We start from the raw sequence: 20,282 nt of genomic DNA, 5'->3' as shown, positions 1-20,282 counted from the left end.
ATGTCTCCAGATATTCTGCTCCACTTCCTTAATCCTTAAAGCTGTGTCAGGGTTTTTCTCCCTCGCGAGCAACACTAACTACGGCTGCTGGTGCACATCAGCGCTTCTGCAGGTGTTCACCTAAGTGGGAACAGTTTGGCTGAGTTTTTCCCATTTAGTTTTATTAAGTCCAGGTTCCCTGTAGGCTCTGTTACCGCACTCTCACTGCCTGCATTTATTGCATATAAATAAAATATTCATATCACTGCAGCTCGCCTTGGCTCTGAGATGCAAGTCTGGACCTCCTTGAAATGAAAAGCATGTGTTTATTTGCTCATGTAGGCAAATTAAAATTGAATGTGAATATAAAATATGTTCAGGTGATGCACAGCATGTGTCCTATGTTCTATCCAGTGTAATTTGAATTGTCATCGATGATTTAGTACCTATGTGGCCTCAGAGTGAATAAGATGTATGATGCTACGCTGTGTGTGTGCAGGAAACTGAATATGATATTATCATATTCTGCACCTCCTCATTGATGGACCATCATTGCTCATGGGCACTGGGAGGACAATAGAAAAAGGTTTGCTTTGTCAGCAAACTGAGTATTCAAATCCACTATAGAGTGGTGCAGAACAAGTACATACACACAGCAAGGTGCAGTTCATCAAAGGAGCGCCTGATTGATCTTCATTGTTAAATAGCTGAATGATTAGCCACCTCAGTGTAAGACATGAGACATTATCAAAGCAATGGTTCAAGATTTTGGTAAATATGCTTACTTGCTTTCTTGCCAAGAGTTAGATATACCACTCAGGTATCACTCCGAGCTTATCATAAAGACTTGAGACAGGTGGAAACAACTAGCATGTCGTAGTGTCACAGGGGTTATGTGCCAGACTTCTGATGACGAAGCCAGTATCCTCTGCACACACCATTCCAACGTGCGATTAGAAGGGTCTGTGTTCAGCAATTTCTGTTACCTTCCAAAGCGACAATCTGACATTCACACCCACTTCACTTAGCCAGGTGTGCAGAGGTGAGAAAGGAACCAGGGTTCGGGTCTTTCTTGAAACAACCACTTTTCATGCGAAGCTGAGTGCATCTCTGTGAGTGTCTTCCAGGAGAGACTGTGTGAAAATGTGTGCTATTACCCCTTTTCTTAATGATTAACAACCTGTTTTTCACTGTGAACACATGTGATTTCACACAACACATCTTACTAGCAAGTATAACCCGGCCCTTAACGGTGCCCTGTGGAGTTTTCTGATGTCTACTATTATGTTACTCCACACAATGCATTGAGTGTATCCTTGAGGTGCAACAAATGTGATGAGTGCGTTTCCTTCTTCATAAAACACATGCAAAGCCAACTGCTGTTAAAATTTAGAAACATATTGTGTAAATCCATGTTTACCAGCAAGCAGTCTTCCTCTTAATGAATAAATGAATCTAAATGATACTTGCAGAGGCTGCAGGGGGATTTGTGCTTTGAGTTACATCAGTGAAAAGTCCATTTTTCTTGCACCAGCACCTTTTTGCATCCATAACGTAAATTGTGCAGGCTATAAAAATCATCAGTCATCTCGTTTGTGTGTGTTAAGGTGTGTGTGTGTACCCCTTTTATAGCTGGCATATGGTGCCTTTCTCGACCGGTGCCAAAGGTTTCTTAAGGTGAGGCTGGAGTACTTCAGGGACACTCTGTCTCTGCCAGTATCAGTATTCTGTACGTGAGGGGCAAATGGAAGAAATTAGATTTCACACACTTGTGTGTGTGAGAGAGTGTGTGTACGTGTCTTCATGTCTCCTCGCACTTTTCTCAATCGCATTACTCTCCTTCACTTCCTGTTGCTCTGCCTCTTGTCCAGTGCAGGAGCTCCTGTTGCACCTCCAGAAGCCCACCGCCTGCCCCTCCCATACCGCCTGGGAGACTGTACTACATACAGACACAAAGACAGACACTCACACACACCCTCCCCAACAAGTATATGGGAGTGTGTGGAGGCATTGCTGCTCTGGCCACATACAGACAGGGTGCATACTGTCGCTCAGACGGCACCAGAGACCAACAGTGGCTGATTCAGCTACTCAGTGATAGATAGAAGAGAAAAGAGGGAAGACGGGAGTGACAGCGTCTCTATGTGTGCTTGGCTCTGAGTGTGTGTGTGTGTGTGTGTGCATCAGACTGTCTGTGCCCCAGCAGGCAGCAGCTCACAGGCCATCAATGGAACTGTCAGATGATCCAAGGTCGAGGGGTCCAGAGGAGGCTCCCCCAGCACTCCTGTCCTGTGTGTCCCAAATGAGAAGCAGCAGCTACAGCGCCGTCCAGCAGCAGGGCTACTCTGCATCCATCTTTCTCCAACGCAAAGACAAGCTGGAACAGGTGAGATGAGTACGTCTCAAATGATTTACTTGACTGTTCAACTGCCTTTTGAAAGGCAAACAGGTTATCAAACTTTGAAGAGGGGCATGTGACGATAAGTATAAGTAGAAGTGGCTGAAGTGTGTAAAAGTATATTCAGAGGAATTAATTCACTATCCTCATTGTCCAATATGCATTATGGCATCCTGTGAGCCCAGGAGGGGCATTAGTTTCATTAACTGGAAACTCATTCGTTCTGCATGCCTGTGGTGCATCAGCCTTGGCGCTGGAGAATTGCTGCCGGAGAAGTGTGCAATTGAGCTCTGCTGCCTCCAATGAGAATTGATTACCATTTTCTTCACTGCTGCCACACATCCAGCACACTCACACAAATACAAAAAAAAAAACAAGCTCACAAAGGACCCTACAATGGCAACAGAACCTTCACCTTCACTTAAAGCATGTTTTTTTAAGCCTTCATTTTAACGAGGGAACAAGCTTCTATGTATGTAAATTATCTTAGTTACAGATAAACAGTTTTCATGAGCTGGGGGCTAAAAGCTAGAGATGAAATGACGAGCCATTTAATCCCACCCTCACCAGAAGAACAACCCTGTAGGTTCTCTGCGCAAGCAGGTTTATAGTCCCATACTTATGTTTTAATGATAGGCGGTGACCTCTAGTGGCCATTGTAATTACGACGGGAGCAAATGAGGAAGTCAGGCGACGTAGTATAAAGACCAAGAAAGTCTGCTGATGGAGGAGGGGGGTGGATGGATGAGTCAAAATAAATACAGGACTTTCGCCCAGGAGACCGCTCGTCATGTCCTGTGTGAAACCAAAAGTCAACGTGGACTTTCTTTTACTTACATAACGTATAAGTTACAGTAATATATTTATATATACTTATTGAACACAAACCAAGTTTTTTTCAAACCTAACCAAGTTTTGGTGCATAAATCTAAGCAAACTGTTTAAAGACGTGACAACAAAGATCTGGTACGATGAAGGTCCGTTATGCTTGTCACTGTCATACATGTCATTTTGGGAGTCATTGCAATCGACCTATTTGATTGTATGGGTTATGTTGATTTATTCAATTAGTCCAATGACAGAAAATAAATTAGCAACAATTTTGATAATCGATTAATCCCAACAGTTGTTGGTTCCATCTTTGCTGAGAGAAAACTTAATGTTGTTGGATTTTGGACCATTGGTCAGACAAAATGAACACTGGGAATATTTCACCTTGGCGTCTGGCAGAGATTTATGTGCAGTGTATTTACAGCCTGTCTACGGTCTGTGATCTGCTGACATAATCAGTTGATGTGTGCAACAAACACAAACTTTCAGACCGAGCGATCCAGAAGTCAGACACTGAGATTAATAAAATACAGGCTACATTTAACTTATGACTTTATTCAAATAATAATAATCATAAGTGGAGGGCAACCAGAGATGCTTCAGGAAGAGGAAAAAGTGCATGTGACTGTTCAGATGAATAGTGCTCTTTTTGCATTACAGGCAGTTTTTATTGCCTCCACCACAGAGGTCATGTGTTCAGTCCAGTATGTTGGTTAATTTATTTGCAGAATTTCTTACAGATTTCAGTAAAACTTGGTGCAAATTTAGGCCATCTGCCAAAGAGAAGTTGACTAGTTTTCGGTGCAGATACTACACCATGTTGTCATTCATAAAACACTTTATGTTTTAAATCCTGCTAAATTCTGACGACGAATTATAGTTCTCACACTCTTCGCCCAAAAAGGATTGTCAACCATTTGCATTAACACTTCTGCAAAGGTTATCGAACACCTACAATGAATTCACATGATCATTGCACGTTTTTATTTTATTTTTAAATTAAAAAGAGAAAGAAGAAGAAGAAAGAGGAAAAAGGTGGCAGATTGTCAAAGTGCTGAGGTGTTTTCTAGTTATTTTTTCTCTATTTTTTGTTCTCTCAAGCAGGTGCTTAGTCATGAAAAATAAAACCCATTACCAAATGATCAATTAAACACTTGATTCCTCCTCTGTCTTTTAACCATGTGGCCTTTGGAGGCTGAACTCGCTCCACTGCTCTGCTGTGGACAGACACTCACTGATGGAACTTTCTGAACAGAACAGCCTAACAGGATCATTTTTTTCACTGCTGCTGGATCCCTATCTGCACCCCATCCACAGTCCCTTTGGCATGTGGCCCAGCTCTCTCCCGTGGCGTCGCGCCCGGTAAACCTTCACTCAGCACATATCACCCTGAGTATGACGCCATAGCAACATAAAAAAAATGTCCTATGCATGCATGGAAACCTGCTGTTGAGCTCTCGGTGCGAAGGTGAAACACCCGCATTGAGGTGTCCTTCATTGTGTGTTGGGATTCGGGGGGATAATTAATTCATGTGCAACTAAATAGCATTATAAAAACTAATAACTACATGCCATTTTAAATGACTCTAAAGGCACATCTGTAAGGATAGTTCAGGTCCTTTGCAGGTGAAATTCAACATTAAGTTACATTTGGATAGAAAGTGAAAGGTTTATGTAATTCTCTTACATAAAAGAGCTGTTTTCATGGCATTTCAGTGACTATATTTCAGCATGAAGTAGAACCTAATTACATAGTGAGATATCAGCGAAATGCTGTGGAAATCAAACCTTACTAAAATGGCAAAGACCCAATAGAGGAAAAGTCAGGGATCCAGTTCCCATTCTTGCAAAGAAAAGGTAATAACTGACAAAAACTTGTTGAAAAATATAGACCCCCAAGGTTCTTTCACCACCATATTTTTGTCAAACGCACACACACCTACATGATGTATAACAACCTCCACCTGTGCAAGCCCATTGCATTATGATTTGCTGATTTCCGTGTGAAGTCTGTATGTGCCTTGCAGTGTGGAGGACTTTTTATAATTGGTCCCTTGTGTTGGAGGCTGTGCAGTATATTATCAGATAACGATGTCCTGTAGGGAAAGTCAGGAGGGAGCAGTAATAAACCGTAAAGGCTGCTGCGACCTCTGAACTACTCGCCTGCAAGCAGTGTCAAAAAGACAAAAAAAACTTTAAAAGTGCACATATCAAAACGAGCTCAGCTGTCCAACATAACAGGAAAGGAAATGGGCTGGTAGTCTTTTCATTTATTAATATTCAGGGTTGCATTTATGGCCACAGTTTCCTGGCGTGACCACGACTCACCGTTGGCCGAGGATCTCGTTCATGTTGTTACCCAAACAAAAATTGTCCTTAGGGTCTGTCTCAGCTGGTCTGCGCTCATGATGGACAGGGAAAAGGTGACAATCCCACCCTGTTTGTCACTTTGTTTCTCCCCTTGTGTGTTTGTGTGACCCCATATATGCTGCTTTAGGAACATTGACCCGTCCTGGGAAGCGGTCCAAACACGCTTGCAGACAGGGTGACGTGTAGAGGGCACCTCCCCCAGACAGACACAGCAGGTTTCACTGCTATGACTTTGGTCCTCTGCTACCAATATCCACCTGGAATCTCACACAGAGCTCCACAAGCATGATTAAAGCTTACTGTAGCCTACGCGACCTTTGGGAATTTCACTGACAAACTGTTAGTTGTTCCACTGATAAAAATTCTGTGTTTGTTTGTTGATGAGTATGTCAAATGGGGTAAATTAAGACACTGCCATGACCACGCTAGTGGCTCTGAGGCTGTACTATGAATAACCCCTTGACGCCTGAATTTATTTAGAATTATATTAAAAAATTAATTCTTTGTGTTTTTGTTATTGATCCTAAATTAAGAGGAGTTTGTTAATTTTTCTGTAGCACATAAAATAAATATAAATGCAAATTAGCAACAACAGGCGTTAATGTTTGCATTTAAGCATTTACACCTGTTGTCACTAATTTGCATAAAAATACTGAATTTTTATCAAAATTCATAAATGTGCATCATAAAAGCCACAAAATTGGCTTACAACCATTACATTGTAACAACAACACAATGGATGTAGTTTTAACTTTGACCGGTCAGACGAGAAACCAGTGCTTGCAAACGTTCCTAGGTGTGTGTTGAATATGCACAAAGCGGTATTAGAGGAATGCATGCGCGATTCAGCTGCAATGTGGATTAAAGCGGTATGATGCAAATTCGCGACAATCAGCGTTAAGGGGGTTAAGCTAAATGCTAATGCTAAGTTACAAAAGCTAGTGGAACAGAGGCTTTCGTAACTTGTCTCATCTGAAAATGAAGCATATAGGACAAATATGCATCAGCAGTTGACAGAAACAGAAACAAAGTTAAACGATGATTACTTTGTGAGCAGAAAAAAACTACAACTCCCGCAGTGCAGTTACTTAGACTTAAGACCCGTGAACCGTCTAGTGGTAACAGGAAATGGTGTTCTTCAAAGGCTGCTAAAACATATGCATCAGATGAGGTTTTAAAAGTGAGCCACACTGGCTCTGTTCAAAGGCTGTTTTTTAGCTGTTATCTTAGTTACAAATATCAGTGAATTTTGAATTAGGTTTGGTTACTTCTGAAAACTTGCATGCTAACATATGAGTGATAATGCTAACATGCTGATGATTAGCAAGTATAATGTTTGCTATGTTCACCTCTTAGTTTAGCGTGTTTGCATGCTAACCTGCTGATGTTTAGCATGTATAATGTTTCCCATGCCGACCATCTTAACATGAAAGCAAATCCTGAAATAAAGTATTGGACAGATTAAAATTTACACCAGATGATGGGGTGAGATGAAAATCACCAGTATCACCAAAGTTAGGCTCTTACAATTGCCTAATTAGATGCAATTGTCACAAATGTCAAAACTAGTGTCGCTTAAAGCAAACGTGAAACACATTTAAATAAGTCTGACTCTATCCCATTGTGCTAGTTAAGTGAACTGACTACCACTAAACAGGTCAGATGGTAAAGCCAATTAAACATTAAAATAAAGCTCTTCCACCATCCTTCCATCCTTCTCTCATTTCTTCCTGTCCCTCATTAGGTCCTTCCTTCACTCCCTACACAGTGCTGTACTTATAAACAGCAGCAGCTTGCCTGCAGTCAGCAGCATATGTTGTTTTCTGCTATAAGGCTGAATTCATCTGTGAGAAAAGGGTTGGGGCAAATAAAATGATGGGGGAAAGTGTTTGCATATTTCATTTTTCCCCACCAAGGCCCTTTAATATACTTCTTTGCAAAAGAAAGAGGCAGAGCTTTAGATTTGATGCGATGCGAAGGAGAAGTGCAACACAACCTGCATGGTGTTTTGCTGAAAAGCACATTATTACAATGATTTAAACACATGTGGGCTTTGAAGCAGACGTTACTGCTGACTTACAAGTCAGTCGGAGTTACTAATTGGAGCTACAGGACTGTTCTTAATTATTATGTCTTTTCTGGGCAGAACTGGTGCATATGTATGTATGTGTATGTGTGTGTGTACGTGTGTGTTAGAGTATATATGTCCCATCTAATGAGTTTGGTAGTTTGGCAGCGGCTGTCAAATACAATAGATTACCAATGGCATGTTTCAGCATCCGTCCCTTCTGAACCGAACTGCTTTCAGCCATATGAGGTTTGTTCATGAGGCAGATAAAAAATGAAGATAAAGACAGAAGAGGAAGAGGAGGAAGAGGAGGAAGGAATTGAGCAGGAGGAGGGCGGTTGCTGGGGCTCGGAGCTACAGCTCTGTATTGGCCATTTGAACAAGAGGGGCTGGTCTTTCTCCATCTCTCTCACCACCTCCGCTGAAAAGCAGACACTGAGCAGCACACATACATCTCACACACACACACACGCACACACACACAGTCAGAGGCTGGAAGAACGATGTCAGGGCATGGGACGGACCTGGAGCCGAGGCGCACACACATACCTTCCAGGACAGTGAGGAACCAGCAGGATGAAGACAGTGTCAAAGAGTGAAGACATCAGGGAAGGACAGTCTGGCTGGTGGGTGATTAAGACGGAGAGGCAAAAGATGTGTGACTGAGCTGCTGTTTCCCACCTGTCAGAGAAGTTTGAAGGAGTGCTGCTCTCATGGCGGGACCGACCCCACAGGAGCCCATGAAGGTGATGTTTACAGCCCTCCACTACACTCTACACTACCCTGCATCTGTTTAATGTGTCATATTACTCTCACTTTGTCTGTTCAGTGCATGTTTGCCTTCAGCATTTCTGACTGGCTGTGTTCCATTATTATTATCCAGAGAAAACAACAATGTATATAATAAACATAGTTAGAGATGACTGAGACTAACAATGCCATTATCAACTAATTTAGCAGTAATTTCTTTGAACAATAGATTTTAGCCTGTAAAATTTAATAAAACCTTCTGTCACAATTTCCCAGAGCCCAAAGGAACATCTTCAAACTGCTTGTTTAGTCCAAACAACATTACAAAACACAAATATATTCAATTTACAATGAAACAGGCAACAGAAGAAAATCCACACATTTGGGATGACGGAACCAACTAATATTTGCATTTTTGTTTATTACTAAACCGATTCTACTGATCATCAAAATTTTTCTTCAGTGCATTTTTTGTAAAGTCTATAAAATGTCAGAAAATAGTGAAACTTGCTCAGAGTCCAAATGGTAAGTCTTCAAATTGCATGTTTTGTCCAAAAAACGTTGCTAAACCTAAAGACATTTAATTTACTTTTATATAAACTGGAAAAAAAGGAAAACACATTCACTCATTCACATTCAAGAAGCTCAAACCAGCTAATGTTTGTCATTTTTGATTGGTAGAGGACTTAAATGATTTTAACTTTTACAACATTACAAAATCCAAAGATATTGAGTTTATTTTTATTCAAACAGCTGGAGAAAAAAAGAAACATTTTTGACTGATGGATTCTATTGATTACCAAAATGATTTGCAATCAATTTTCTGTTAACGATTCAGCTTAGAAAATATCTGATCCATTCTCTCACAGCCTAATTACAGTCCTCAAATAGTTTGTTTTACAATACCCAAAGTGATTTAATTTAGCAGAGTGTCATTTAGCAGACAAATGGCTTTTATGATCTTTTTTGTCACCAGACTTTCTTTCTGTCATATAAATGAATTAATCAGCTCAAAACTCAGCGCTAGCTATGGTTAAGGCTATAGCTAAGGTTATTTTGACTGTATTAGAAAGAGCTGTGCAGACCTGCTGCTTAACCGGTGTTATTATGATGCTGAAGTGAGGGAAATATTGCATCTCACTGCATCGGGAGCTGTCGACCCGCCTCACTCAGCCGGTCTTGTTCTGTATCATGAGGCTTTATTTCCTGGCATTCATGCACACCTCCACAAGTCAAGAATGGTCCTTGACTCTGCTAAATGTGATGAAGAGCTCGGTGGTCTCAGTGGACAGCAGAGGGGCGTAAGGTGCAACCGGCTGGCACCGGTGTTTCAGCCTCATTGACGTGTGGTAGATGAGGTGGACAAACATCCTCCAGCCGCCATCTGCTGTATGAGCGGGTGCCGAACGGTATTTTGTCTTATATTTAACGGTCAAATCTTCTAAAAGTCAGCTGGGAATCATCTTTCCGGGTAAGACTTACCAGGGGGATGCAATTCATGTGATTGATCGAACACAACAAAAGAGAATATGTAATGTGATGTGATGACAGCTAAAAAACCGGCCGAGCCAAACGGGCAGGGAAGGAGATGGAGAAAATCTGTAGTGGTATGCAAAAAGAATTGCCTGACTGCACTTTTAAAACAGTGGAAATCGAGACTCCTCGGGCTGGATCAGGGCAATAAGGCTGCTGCATCATAACCTCTGACCACACTGGCTGCCACTCCACCTCTATTACAGCCAGTATGTACCCTATACTGCACACACACGCATGCACACTAATAAAGCCTTTCATATTGTTTCTCATACATGCGACATTTGGCGTATCCATCCCGGCACAGAGGTCATAAAATCCCTCTCAGCTGGGATTCAAACAACAAAGCAGGCAGCATACAGAAGACCATAAACCAGAGCTTTCCAATATTCCTTGCAGTCGGGCTGAAGTGTGTGTCAATTTGCCTTCAGCTGGAGAGCGTTCCACTTCACTTGTCCTCTGCTGTGTGGCATAAAGAGACATTTGTGAAGCTGTGTGTGTGTGTGTGTATGTGGGCCTGGTTGTCAAATCAAGTGTTTCTACAGTCAAAAGAAGACATAGAGACGCTGTGCTGTATTGATCATGAATCCTGACCTCTAATCAATGGTATTGACCGAGGGCATTAACGTTTAAGGGCTGATAATTTGCCTTTTGTACACCACCCAAAACTAGCTGCCTTGTCAATGTCTTCACTGCAAGTTGCTGTTGAACGGCGGGGGGGGGGTTGAGCTGTACAGCGCGGCTGACTTTCGCTCAGTGTGTCTGTGTAACTCACCTTCCAGAACCAGCAGAAGTGCATCGCCGTCTTCGCCCTTCTCTGCTGCCTTGCCGTGCTGGTGGCGCTGATCTTTTCATCGGTCAACATTTGGGGGGACGACGAGGACGGCATCACAGAGGAAAACTGCAACACAGACTGCCGGTAAGATGCTCTGCAAGTGTGACGTGATAAAAAAGTAAGGTTTTCATTCGTGTACAGTGCAAAATATCATGACATTGACTGACCCCTGATTGCTCTCCAGCAGTGGCGTGCACAGAGGGGGGGCAGGGGGGGGCGACCGCCCCCCCTTGTCGCCCAATTGTTGAAAAACGCATGCTAAAGTGCCCCCTGGGAGCCAAAACACGCATTAAAGTGCCCTCTTGTACGCCAAAACGCATGCTAAAGTGCCCTCTTGGACACCAAAACGCGTGCTAAAGTGCCCCCTGGGAGCCAAAACGCGCATTAAAGTGCCCTCTTGGTGTCAAACCGCGCGCTAAAGTGCCCTCTTGGACTCCAAAACGCGTGCTAAAGTGCCCTCTTGGACTCCAAAACGCGTGCTAAAGTGCCCTCTTGGACGCCAAAACGCATGCTAAAGTGAAGTCCTTTTCGCCCCTGCCCTTCAAAAAGTCTGTGCACGCCACTGCTCTCCAGTAACTCATCATTATCTACTGCATAATCATCACTTCAGAATCACAGCCTTCTCTGTAACTCCTCACTCCTCCCAGATGTGTTTCATTTTCAGTCTTCAGTCAGACCTGAAAGCAGACTTTGATGTGTAAAACGCTCTCAAGACGCATGTGTCACTTTCAGCATCGAGCTTGTTGAGAACATTCCCAATGACCTCTCCCTCCCTGCGGATGGCAGACCCCACCTCCCTCTCTCGGTTGGCTTTCACACGCTGTTGGACCAGGCGAAGCGCTCAGTTGAGGTGGTGTCACCCGTCTGGGCCTTGAACCCGTGGGACCTGGAAACAACGCCAAGCGCTGCCAAACAGGTACAAACTCACAACAGACTGTCTGATTATACATCCCCCTACAATCGTGCAGAACATGAAGCATTTCCCAGGTGGCCTGTAAGAGGAAATGCAATTATTCTCAAGCAAATGTGTACGGAGTCTTTTAATGAGGTTAGTCCTGCTGAGATGTAAGCACTGCCCTTTTAAGAGACGTCCGGAAACACTGCTCAAACTACAGAACATCGCTGTCTTCCTCAGGGTCAGCTTTTGTTCCAGAGACTGCTCAGCCTGAAATCTCGCGGGGTCAAACTGAAGATTGTCAGCAGTCTGACTAACTCTGCTGAACTGAAGACCTTGGCAGCACACAGTGAGTGTCTGTCATATTTTGATTGCAGTAACCGCTTTGTTATACCACTGTAGCCAACCAGGATGAAGATTTATAGCTCCTAACAACTCACCTGACAAGATTTCCTGTGCCCAAACCAACTTTTAAATGCCAATGTATTCTATGACAATTTTAGTAAAAAGTTTTAGTTGTCAGCAGCACAATATTGTACTTATCACATGAATTATCTCTGATTTGTCTCAAGGAAAACAGATGCAGGCTCATTTACACCATGCAGCCCCATCCAGCAGCTCCACAGCATGTGTCACACAACCTTCATGTCTGCCAAACCTCACAATGAAGGTCAAAAATCATGAATGTGCAAATGTACCTAACCGGTTTCCTTTCAAAGCCTTTGCCTCTCAGGCCGCCTGCCTGCTTAGCCCGCATGTCCGACAGACAGTCCAAGGCCAGTTGGCAGATTTCCACTATTCTCCCCGTTTCATTCTCTCGAACTTTTCACACTGCCACCCCTTTCTGTCTGTCTCGCCACGTCTAGATGCAGAGGTTCATTTTGTCAATATGACGGCTCTTACCAGAGGAGGACTGCATTCCTCATTCTGGATAGTGGATCGGAAGCATATTTACATCGGGAGCGCTGACATGGATTGGAGGTCACTCTCCAAGGTAACAGCAAACACGAACAACAGGAGCGTGCGGCGTAAAATCCGAACAGAAGAGAAATGAGCCTCTGCAGTCAGGTGTGGTCTGCAGTTCATTTCTGCCCGCAAATTGGCTTCAGTAGCTTTCGGTCCCTCAGATATAAGAGCTGGGCAAACGCACATTGAATTAAATGATAACCTTGGCACCCAGCAGGGACTTAAAACATAACACAGAGTCTGGATTAGTTCCACCGCACACCTGTACCTCTTTATGCAGTTACTCCAGCAACCCTTAATGGGCACCAGGGATGATTTAAGATTGCTGTCTGAGGCGGGACAGAAAGAAAAGTAGCATTTCACTTTGCATTTAGTAAGTAATTCACAATAGAGCAGGAACCAGGGAGCTTTAGCATACTACTACTTGAAGTGATTACCTGGCACTTTTCATGCTCCAGCGCTGCCTGGAGGTAGAACTACTGTTCAGTATAATTAACTAAGGAGCCAGAGGGAAGGAAGGAGTGGGCACATGCATGAATGTGTTTGTGGTGCGTGCACGCACACACACACACACACACAAACACACACGCATAGTGTACGTAGTAAATGACAAAAGGGCGGGAAAGAAGAGAGACAAAGGGGCAGAGGCGAAATAGAGTGAAACCTCTGTGAGCTTCCTTCTGGGTCACCCACCAAAATAGAATAAACAAAATAGAATAAACACAAATCCTGCTGTGTAATTAATGACCAGGCGAGAATATATTTAGAAAGTTTGTCTCTCACATACTTTTCATTTTGCTGTTTTAGCCGTGCCAGAAGCTGTATGGATGCCAACGCCGCTCCACCACTTTGGTCCAGACTGAAATATCTTTACAACAATTTAATTGATTGCCATTAAATACATTGTTGCACTCAGAGGATGAATCCTATTGACTTAAGCGATCCCCTGACTTTTCCTCTAGTGCTGCTGCTGTGAGGCTGATATTTGTGGCTTTGAGTGAAACGTCTCATCTATTGGATGGATGAGATTTGGTGTACACTTGAATGTCCTGCTAAGGATGAATTGTAAAACTTTGGCAATCCATAAATTCCAGCTTGTCCAATACTTTGGTCTGTGACTGAAGACCTGCGAAACCAATGACATTCCTATCAGCTTCACTCTTAAATACTAGTTAGCAAATAGTAACATGCTGATACACACAACCTGAATGTACCATTATCTATGTTAATCATACAAGGTAAATATTAGCCTATACCTGAAAACCACCAGCATGTTAGCATTGTCACTGTGAGCATGCAGTCGCTGCAGCTGTTGAGTCTTAGTTGCTCTGCAGGCAGTGGGAATCCTACTAGCCGTCATTATCCGTCATCATCAGAAATGTATAAAGTATGCACGAAAGACAAATGCCAATATAAAGAGAAGCTCTCAACAGAGGCAAAGTAAGGATAAGTTACAAAATCAAAATTAGTTAATGATAGGGTTAGTGTTAGCTAATGTTATACTAACTGAATGTTAGCAAAATCGGCTAATCTACCGATGTCTAGCTAAATGAAACATTAGCCTACCTTCATGTCTGACTGTATACTGCAACATTTTGTGTTTTGAATCTTTGACCCTCTTTACACTTTGCATTAAAATGCATTTTGGGTGATCAGACTGCAGTCAGATAGTGCTTGACCACATGAAAGTACAGGCACAGGCGCAGATAAGATGCACACGTTGAGGAAAGATTGTGATCCGAGGTGGGGAGGGATACATTGTGACCACAATGAACACAACGGTAAATGAAACTGCAGTTTCAATCCACATACTACAACTAGTCGGACAGAAATAAAACCTGCAGCTGCACAGTTAGAAACCCTCTTCTCCAACTGTATGGCTGAGCAACAGTGCATGTCTTCATCTGTGAAGATCTCCCAGAAGTCCTGACTGTGCTCCTGGATCCAGATGGTCCTCTGGGCGGTGCTGGCACTGACCACCGCTGAAATAAAAGCAGCTGCTTAAAACAGCATTCTCCTCTGCTCCTCTGCCGTCTTCGGCAGCTGTCATGCCGAAGACGGCTTCCTCCTCCACTTGGAAAAGCAATACATGTAATAAATGTAATCAGGTTCAATCATATCAAGATACAATCTGGATATGAGACACATTCTAATGCAGGGTGTAAAAGCGGGTGTTCGTCAATGTTTAGTGTGTTTTGTGTTAGTTCAGCAGTTCTTGTTGACACCTGCTATAAACAGCCAGTGGATGGCGCTCTTACCCTTGTGGATAACTTTACAGTTATGAAGTAATTATCATTCTGTGCCACCTAACGTGTGACACATAACATGTTATAGCCTACATAACTAGTACAATGTCTACTTTTAACTACCTACCTGACATCTTTTTATCTATCTAAAGGGGAGAAAATGTGTGGTGATGGTGTACAGGTGGCGGCTGGTGTCTGAAATTACCGCTCAGCTTCCCTCAGAAAAAAACATATTCTATTCTAATCTTGAAATGACCACGATTAGATTATGAAATCATCTCTCCAGTGTCAGTATTCTCACTCTAAAATCAGCATCACCTTCGCCTTTTATATAACCTCCTCTCTCACACTGCTCAGGCATGTCCATCCAGTAGGCACACCTACACTCACACTGCAACTTTTCTGCTGCATCACCTCTTCCTGTGTGCTCCTTTCTGACGCCCCACAGAGGAAAGAACTGGGGGTGGTGGTGCACAACTGCAGCTGTCTGGCTCTGGACCTCCACCGAGTCTTTTCATTTTACTGGCAGCTTCACGAGAGGGACTACATCCCCTCCATCTGGTCGAAGAGAGTCACGGCCCTCTACGGGAGGCACGATGCCCTGGAGCTGCAGCTGAACGCGGCCGAGGCCACTGCTTATTTGTCTGTAAGGAATGGCTTTGTTATATTGTAGTTTTTAGTGTATGTTAACACACAAATTGACTCTGCAAATAGAACACGCACAGACCACAGGTTGTGCCTGTAATGAATTCTTAGGCTGGTTTATATTCCTCTTCAGGCACCAATTTCCTGACTGGACTAGACGTCTTTAAAGTTTCATTACCAACTAATAACAGACACACACAGGGGGTGATTAATCATGGCACTATCACGCTGAGGAGCATCTTGAGCCTGAAAATATCAGGACCTCTGCCTAATTTGACAGTAATGAATCTTGTTGCCCTCCAAGCGACAGGATGCTTATCAGTTGCATTTAGGACATTTATCATCCTATAGGAACTAATGGAGCCATGCTGACACAAGCTGCCGGCAATTCTGAGCTGCTCTAGTAGCAACACATGGTGGCCTTTTTGTATTTCTTACGCTGTACGCTACAGTATAAAATGTTACACTGAATCTGTCAGACATCTTGGAAATTCATAAACCCAAATTATGTTGTCCTTATCAATGTAACATTTGATTGGGGCGTTTTTTTTATCTGCTTTTCTTTTTTGAACAGGGGCAAGCTGAATATTTAAAGTTGTCCGAAGCGTGTTTTGGTCCACCTTTCAGTTCTTCAATTTTCATAATCGTGATATATAAGTTTGTGCACAAACTTGTCTGAGTGATGCATCTTTTCTGCAGACCTCTCCTGAACTGTTCTGCGCTAAAGATCGCACCAGAGATGTAGACGCAATCTATCAAGTCGTCCAGAGCGCAAAGACATTTATCTTCATATCCGTGACGGACTACCTCCCTCTGGTGACCAGGAGTTTCAGAGGAACCTCAGTCACAAGGTACATTAAAGTAAACATAGTTCCTTGTGGCAAATAAGTCCCATTAACTGTTGAAAAATGTCACAAAATCAAATCTTTCAGCAGCATAAATTTGAGAAGCACACTGCATTTGAATCACTGCCTCTAGAGTGTAAAACTGTGTCTCATTACAATGGCTGCATTGATAGGTACTGGTCGGCTATTGATGAGGTGATCAGAGAGGCGGTGGTCCTCAGAAGCATCAGAGTTCGCCTGCTGATAAGCTTCTGGAAGAAGACTCACCCCCTCACCTTTAACTTTGTCTCCTCCCTCAAGTCGCTCTGCATGCAGCTGCTCAACTGTTCGCTAGAGGTGGTACGTGAATGCACACAGCTCCTCCAAGCATGGTTTGTGAAAGAGTGTCGTCAACTCCTGGACATTCTTCTTGATTAATTCTGCAAATATTCCACTGAGATTGAGAGCGGTGTCTTTATGTTCTGATTTTCTTTAATCACGTTTTTTTTTTTTTTTTTTTTTTTTTTGCAGAGGTTTTTTAGTCACAAGGAGCAGAATGATGATATTCAACACGGACTCAACCACAACAAGTACATGGTGACCGACAACGCTGTCTACATTGGTAGGTCAGTGAGGGAAGATGAGTCGACTTGCTGTCACACACAAGAACTCAAGTAAAGTTGTAAACCAGCAAGTTGGATTGAAGGAAGGAGATGTGAAAAATCGCAAACCTAATTGCCAAAACTTGTGTGTGTGTCATCATGGCAAAGTATGATAACAATGTTAACAATAACAGGAACACATTCTGTGTTTGAGATTAAGACAGGATGATTCCACTGTCAAATTTGTGCCGTTAAGTATGAAACTACAGCCAGCATGCAGTTATCAAAGGCTGAAAACAGGGGGAAACAACTAGCTTCAGGTTATCAGACAGGTTAAGGGGTTACGGGGGTCGTCACTGTGAGGTTTGCTTGGCAAACCAGCAGAGACTCCAGGCAGCCACTGTGCATGGCAAAGAAAAAGCCCGCCAGGTAACTCTTCTTAAAAGTGCAAACTGTCAGTTTGATGCTGATTTTTACTTACTTTTACTTTTTTTTTTTTGTAAAGATTAAACTAACAACAGCAAAAGTGTCAATCGATGAGCTTTAAAAGTTCACGGTGGCAGATTTATTTACCTTCCAGCAGAATCAGGCTAGCCATGCTAAGCTAACCCCTCCTGGCTGTAGCTTTATATCTAACAGACATACGTGAGAGTGGTATCAATCAATGTTTGCTCCCTCACACACAGTCACTGAGACACACAAACACCAGAAAGGCCTGCACCAGACACAGTACTGACGTTTACTGTCTGCTCACAGGTAACCACGACTGGGTTGGGAGTGACTTCGTTTACAGTGCAGGAGTCGGGCTGGTGGTCAAGATGAAAAATGGCCTTCACGAACGCGGAGTGACAATCCTGGAACACGTCAAGGCTGCTTTTGAAAGAGACTGGAGGTCGCGCTATGCTAAGAGTCTGCAGGCAAACAAAGATCAGCAGGGAAAATACCGAAGCCTGCAACAAGCCAAAATTCATATGGAGGCTAAGGAGGAAAAAGAGTGGAACAACCCTTTATAGAATGTCCTTAAATATCTTAATTATTCATGAGGCTGAATACCGTAGATTATACAACACATTAACACGATATGAGAATATGGTTTACACTATTAGACTTGAACACAGTGTTATTTTAATAGATTCAGTTACAGTTCACAAATACTATGCTGAGGTAATACTGACTCAGTTACAAGTTACAGTAGTAGTATCGGACTACTGAATGAATTGTTGACTGTTATATGAGCATGCTATGCTGCATGAATATTGAAAGAAATATTCAAATTCAAACTATATACTGGAACAAGCAATATGCTGATTATAAAATCAATATGCTCGATGTGAACCTTATTTAAATCCAGAGACATAGCCCATCAAACTGACCTCAACAGATCACGTTTAGTATTTAACGATGGTGCACTGTTTTTGTTAACAGTTTTAATGTGTATTTTATAAGCTGTTTTAATACTTTTGGATTTGCATAGCATTTAGGGCTCTAATGCTACATTTCCTGCCATTTTAATGAATTCATTTGTTCGCTGACACACAGAGAGGTTTATGTTGTAGTTTTACAGATGTAACAACAGCTGTTTATCTTCTCATTAAAAATGTTCAGCAGTCTTATAAAATGTACCTTTTCTTAATGATTGTTGTGTTTATTTCAGCATCATTTCTACACCAGGTCCAATAAAACAAGGTCAGGTTGTTCTCAACAGATAATAATGAGACTGTCATGTCTGCTCATTTGTTTCCTGTATTCCAGTATTTTCCAAGCACTGACTAAGGTAGCTGCCCAGCCATCATTCAAATTTTCCATTTATTAGAACCACTAACAAGCTGTACGTTAGTTGCTAAGTAAGGAGGCCTCTGGAATAATAGAATCGCTTCCCGTAGTTGGGTTTAAATAAAGGCTGACACAATTTTAATGTAATTAGAAAAGAAAACATATATAAAACCAGTCATATCTAATGAAGCCAGTGTGTGTAATATAATCTTATGAACTTGCACCCACAACACATTGCAAATAGTTTTGCATTACTGGAAAGTTAGAGCTTAGTCCAAAACATGAATTTAGTTTGATTTGAAGTCTGTGCAATACTCCATCTACACTGTGTAATGAACTCAGGCAGGCTGCATGAACCAAGTTTAGCCTGGTGGTGTGTTAGTGGCCTACACACCACCCACACACAGGATTACAGTATCAACCCAGTGGAGTCAAACTCCAGTAATCAAATCAACACATCAAATGGAGTATATAGATTTCATTTCATGTCAAGTGACAGTATAAATTATACTGTAGTAATTATATTAGAGCTATAAACTGGCTGTTAACTGAGTGAAAATATCTCAGATCAGGTATTTTTATTTAGCAAATTAGCAAACAAAATCTTTATCATGCCTCTAAATGCAAGTCCCCATAATGTAAATCATTAAATTTTAGGGTGCAGACTAAGGTTAGGGTGAGGGTTAGTGTAAGGCAAGTAGTGGCTATGGTTAAGGTTAGGGTAAGTCTCGAGGAAATGAATATAAGTCTATGAAATGTCCCCAGAAATTATAGGAAACATAACGTGTGTGCATGTGTGGGTGGGCGTTTTATATTTTTGTAGTGTTGAGTTTCATAGCATGACTCTGACAGGTGGTTTTATTGTTTTGTCTAGCTCACATCTGTCAGTGAGGGGTTGGCTCCAGTAAATAATGGAAATATTTGTCTGTATTTGCATTTCAGCCCAACAGCACGACAAACTACACCTTCCAAAAGTGTGAAGCAAATAACAACTGAACATTCAAATGTTCAAGAAGTCTCAAGAATTTGTCTAACTAGTTACAATTTTAACTTCAATTTAATTAAAATGGAATTTAATAATTACATAATTAGTCATTTGATTTGGTTCGTTAATTGTAAAATATTATGCACATTATTAATATACTAAAAAACACAGGATAGTGTACATGGTTTTTATCTATGACAAATCCAGAGTTTCAGGTGCGCTTCCAGTCTTGAACACAAGGTGGCGCCCTTGCACCGCCCCAGGCAGTTACTACCATGGCAGCCAAAGTTTGGCATGATGAGTTGGGAGGTTTTTGTATTCAGAGAGAAGAACCTCATCACATCTGGAAAGCTGCATCCATCTGTCTGTTTTTGTTTGTTTGTTTGTTTTTGGCTGATACATGTTCAGCTAGTTGATTTAATCAGATAGAAATTTAAAAACACACACATTCAGAACTTCAGCAGAAGTTGCCGACCTTTGTTGCGGCTCTTGGGGTGTTATGAACGACCCATCATCTCCGGCTGAGTGGCGGTGGTCGCAGAGGGGGGGTGAGCAGCACCGTTGCTTTTGTTGTCGCGTGAA

At 42.2% G+C, this 20,282-nt stretch overlaps 1 protein-coding gene across 1 annotated transcript; it reads left to right on the top strand.

Annotated features, from left to right (window-relative positions):
* Positions 1–8,353: 8,353 nt before the first annotated feature.
* pld5 (phospholipase D family, member 5) lies at positions 8,354–17,955 on the top strand. The gene is made up of 10 exons (XM_041934075.1): positions 8,354–8,392; positions 10,712–10,848; positions 11,497–11,680; positions 11,900–12,008; positions 12,526–12,653; positions 15,320–15,517; positions 16,216–16,367; positions 16,535–16,700; positions 16,872–16,962; positions 17,699–17,955. Exons 1-10 carry the CDS (start codon positions 8,360–8,362, stop codon positions 17,953–17,955), a joined length of 1,455 nt encoding a protein of 484 aa, XP_041790009.1. The 5' UTR covers positions 8,354–8,359.
* Positions 17,956–20,282: the final 2,327 nt, after the last annotated feature.

The sequence above is a fragment of the Chelmon rostratus genome, chromosome 3 (assembly GCF_017976325.1).
Source record: "Chelmon rostratus isolate fCheRos1 chromosome 3, fCheRos1.pri, whole genome shotgun sequence".
NCBI classification, from domain to species: Eukaryota; Metazoa; Chordata; class Actinopteri; order Chaetodontiformes; family Chaetodontidae; genus Chelmon; species Chelmon rostratus.
Note: the sequence above shows the minus strand (reverse complement) of the source record. Positions and strands in the feature narration are given on the sequence as shown.

Excerpts from the sequence above, each read along its gene's own strand:
- pld5 (XM_041934075.1), top strand. The coding sequence starts at position 8,360 with ATGGCGGGACCGACCCCACAGGAGCCCATGAAG. Across the intron at positions 11,681-11,899 it reads CGCCAAGCGCTGCCAAACAG|GGTCAGCTTTTGTTCCAGAG; the intron begins GTACAAACTCAC and ends TGTCTTCCTCAG. Across the intron at positions 16,368-16,534 it reads AGAGGAACCTCAGTCACAAG|GTACTGGTCGGCTATTGATG; the intron begins GTACATTAAAGT and ends CTGCATTGATAG.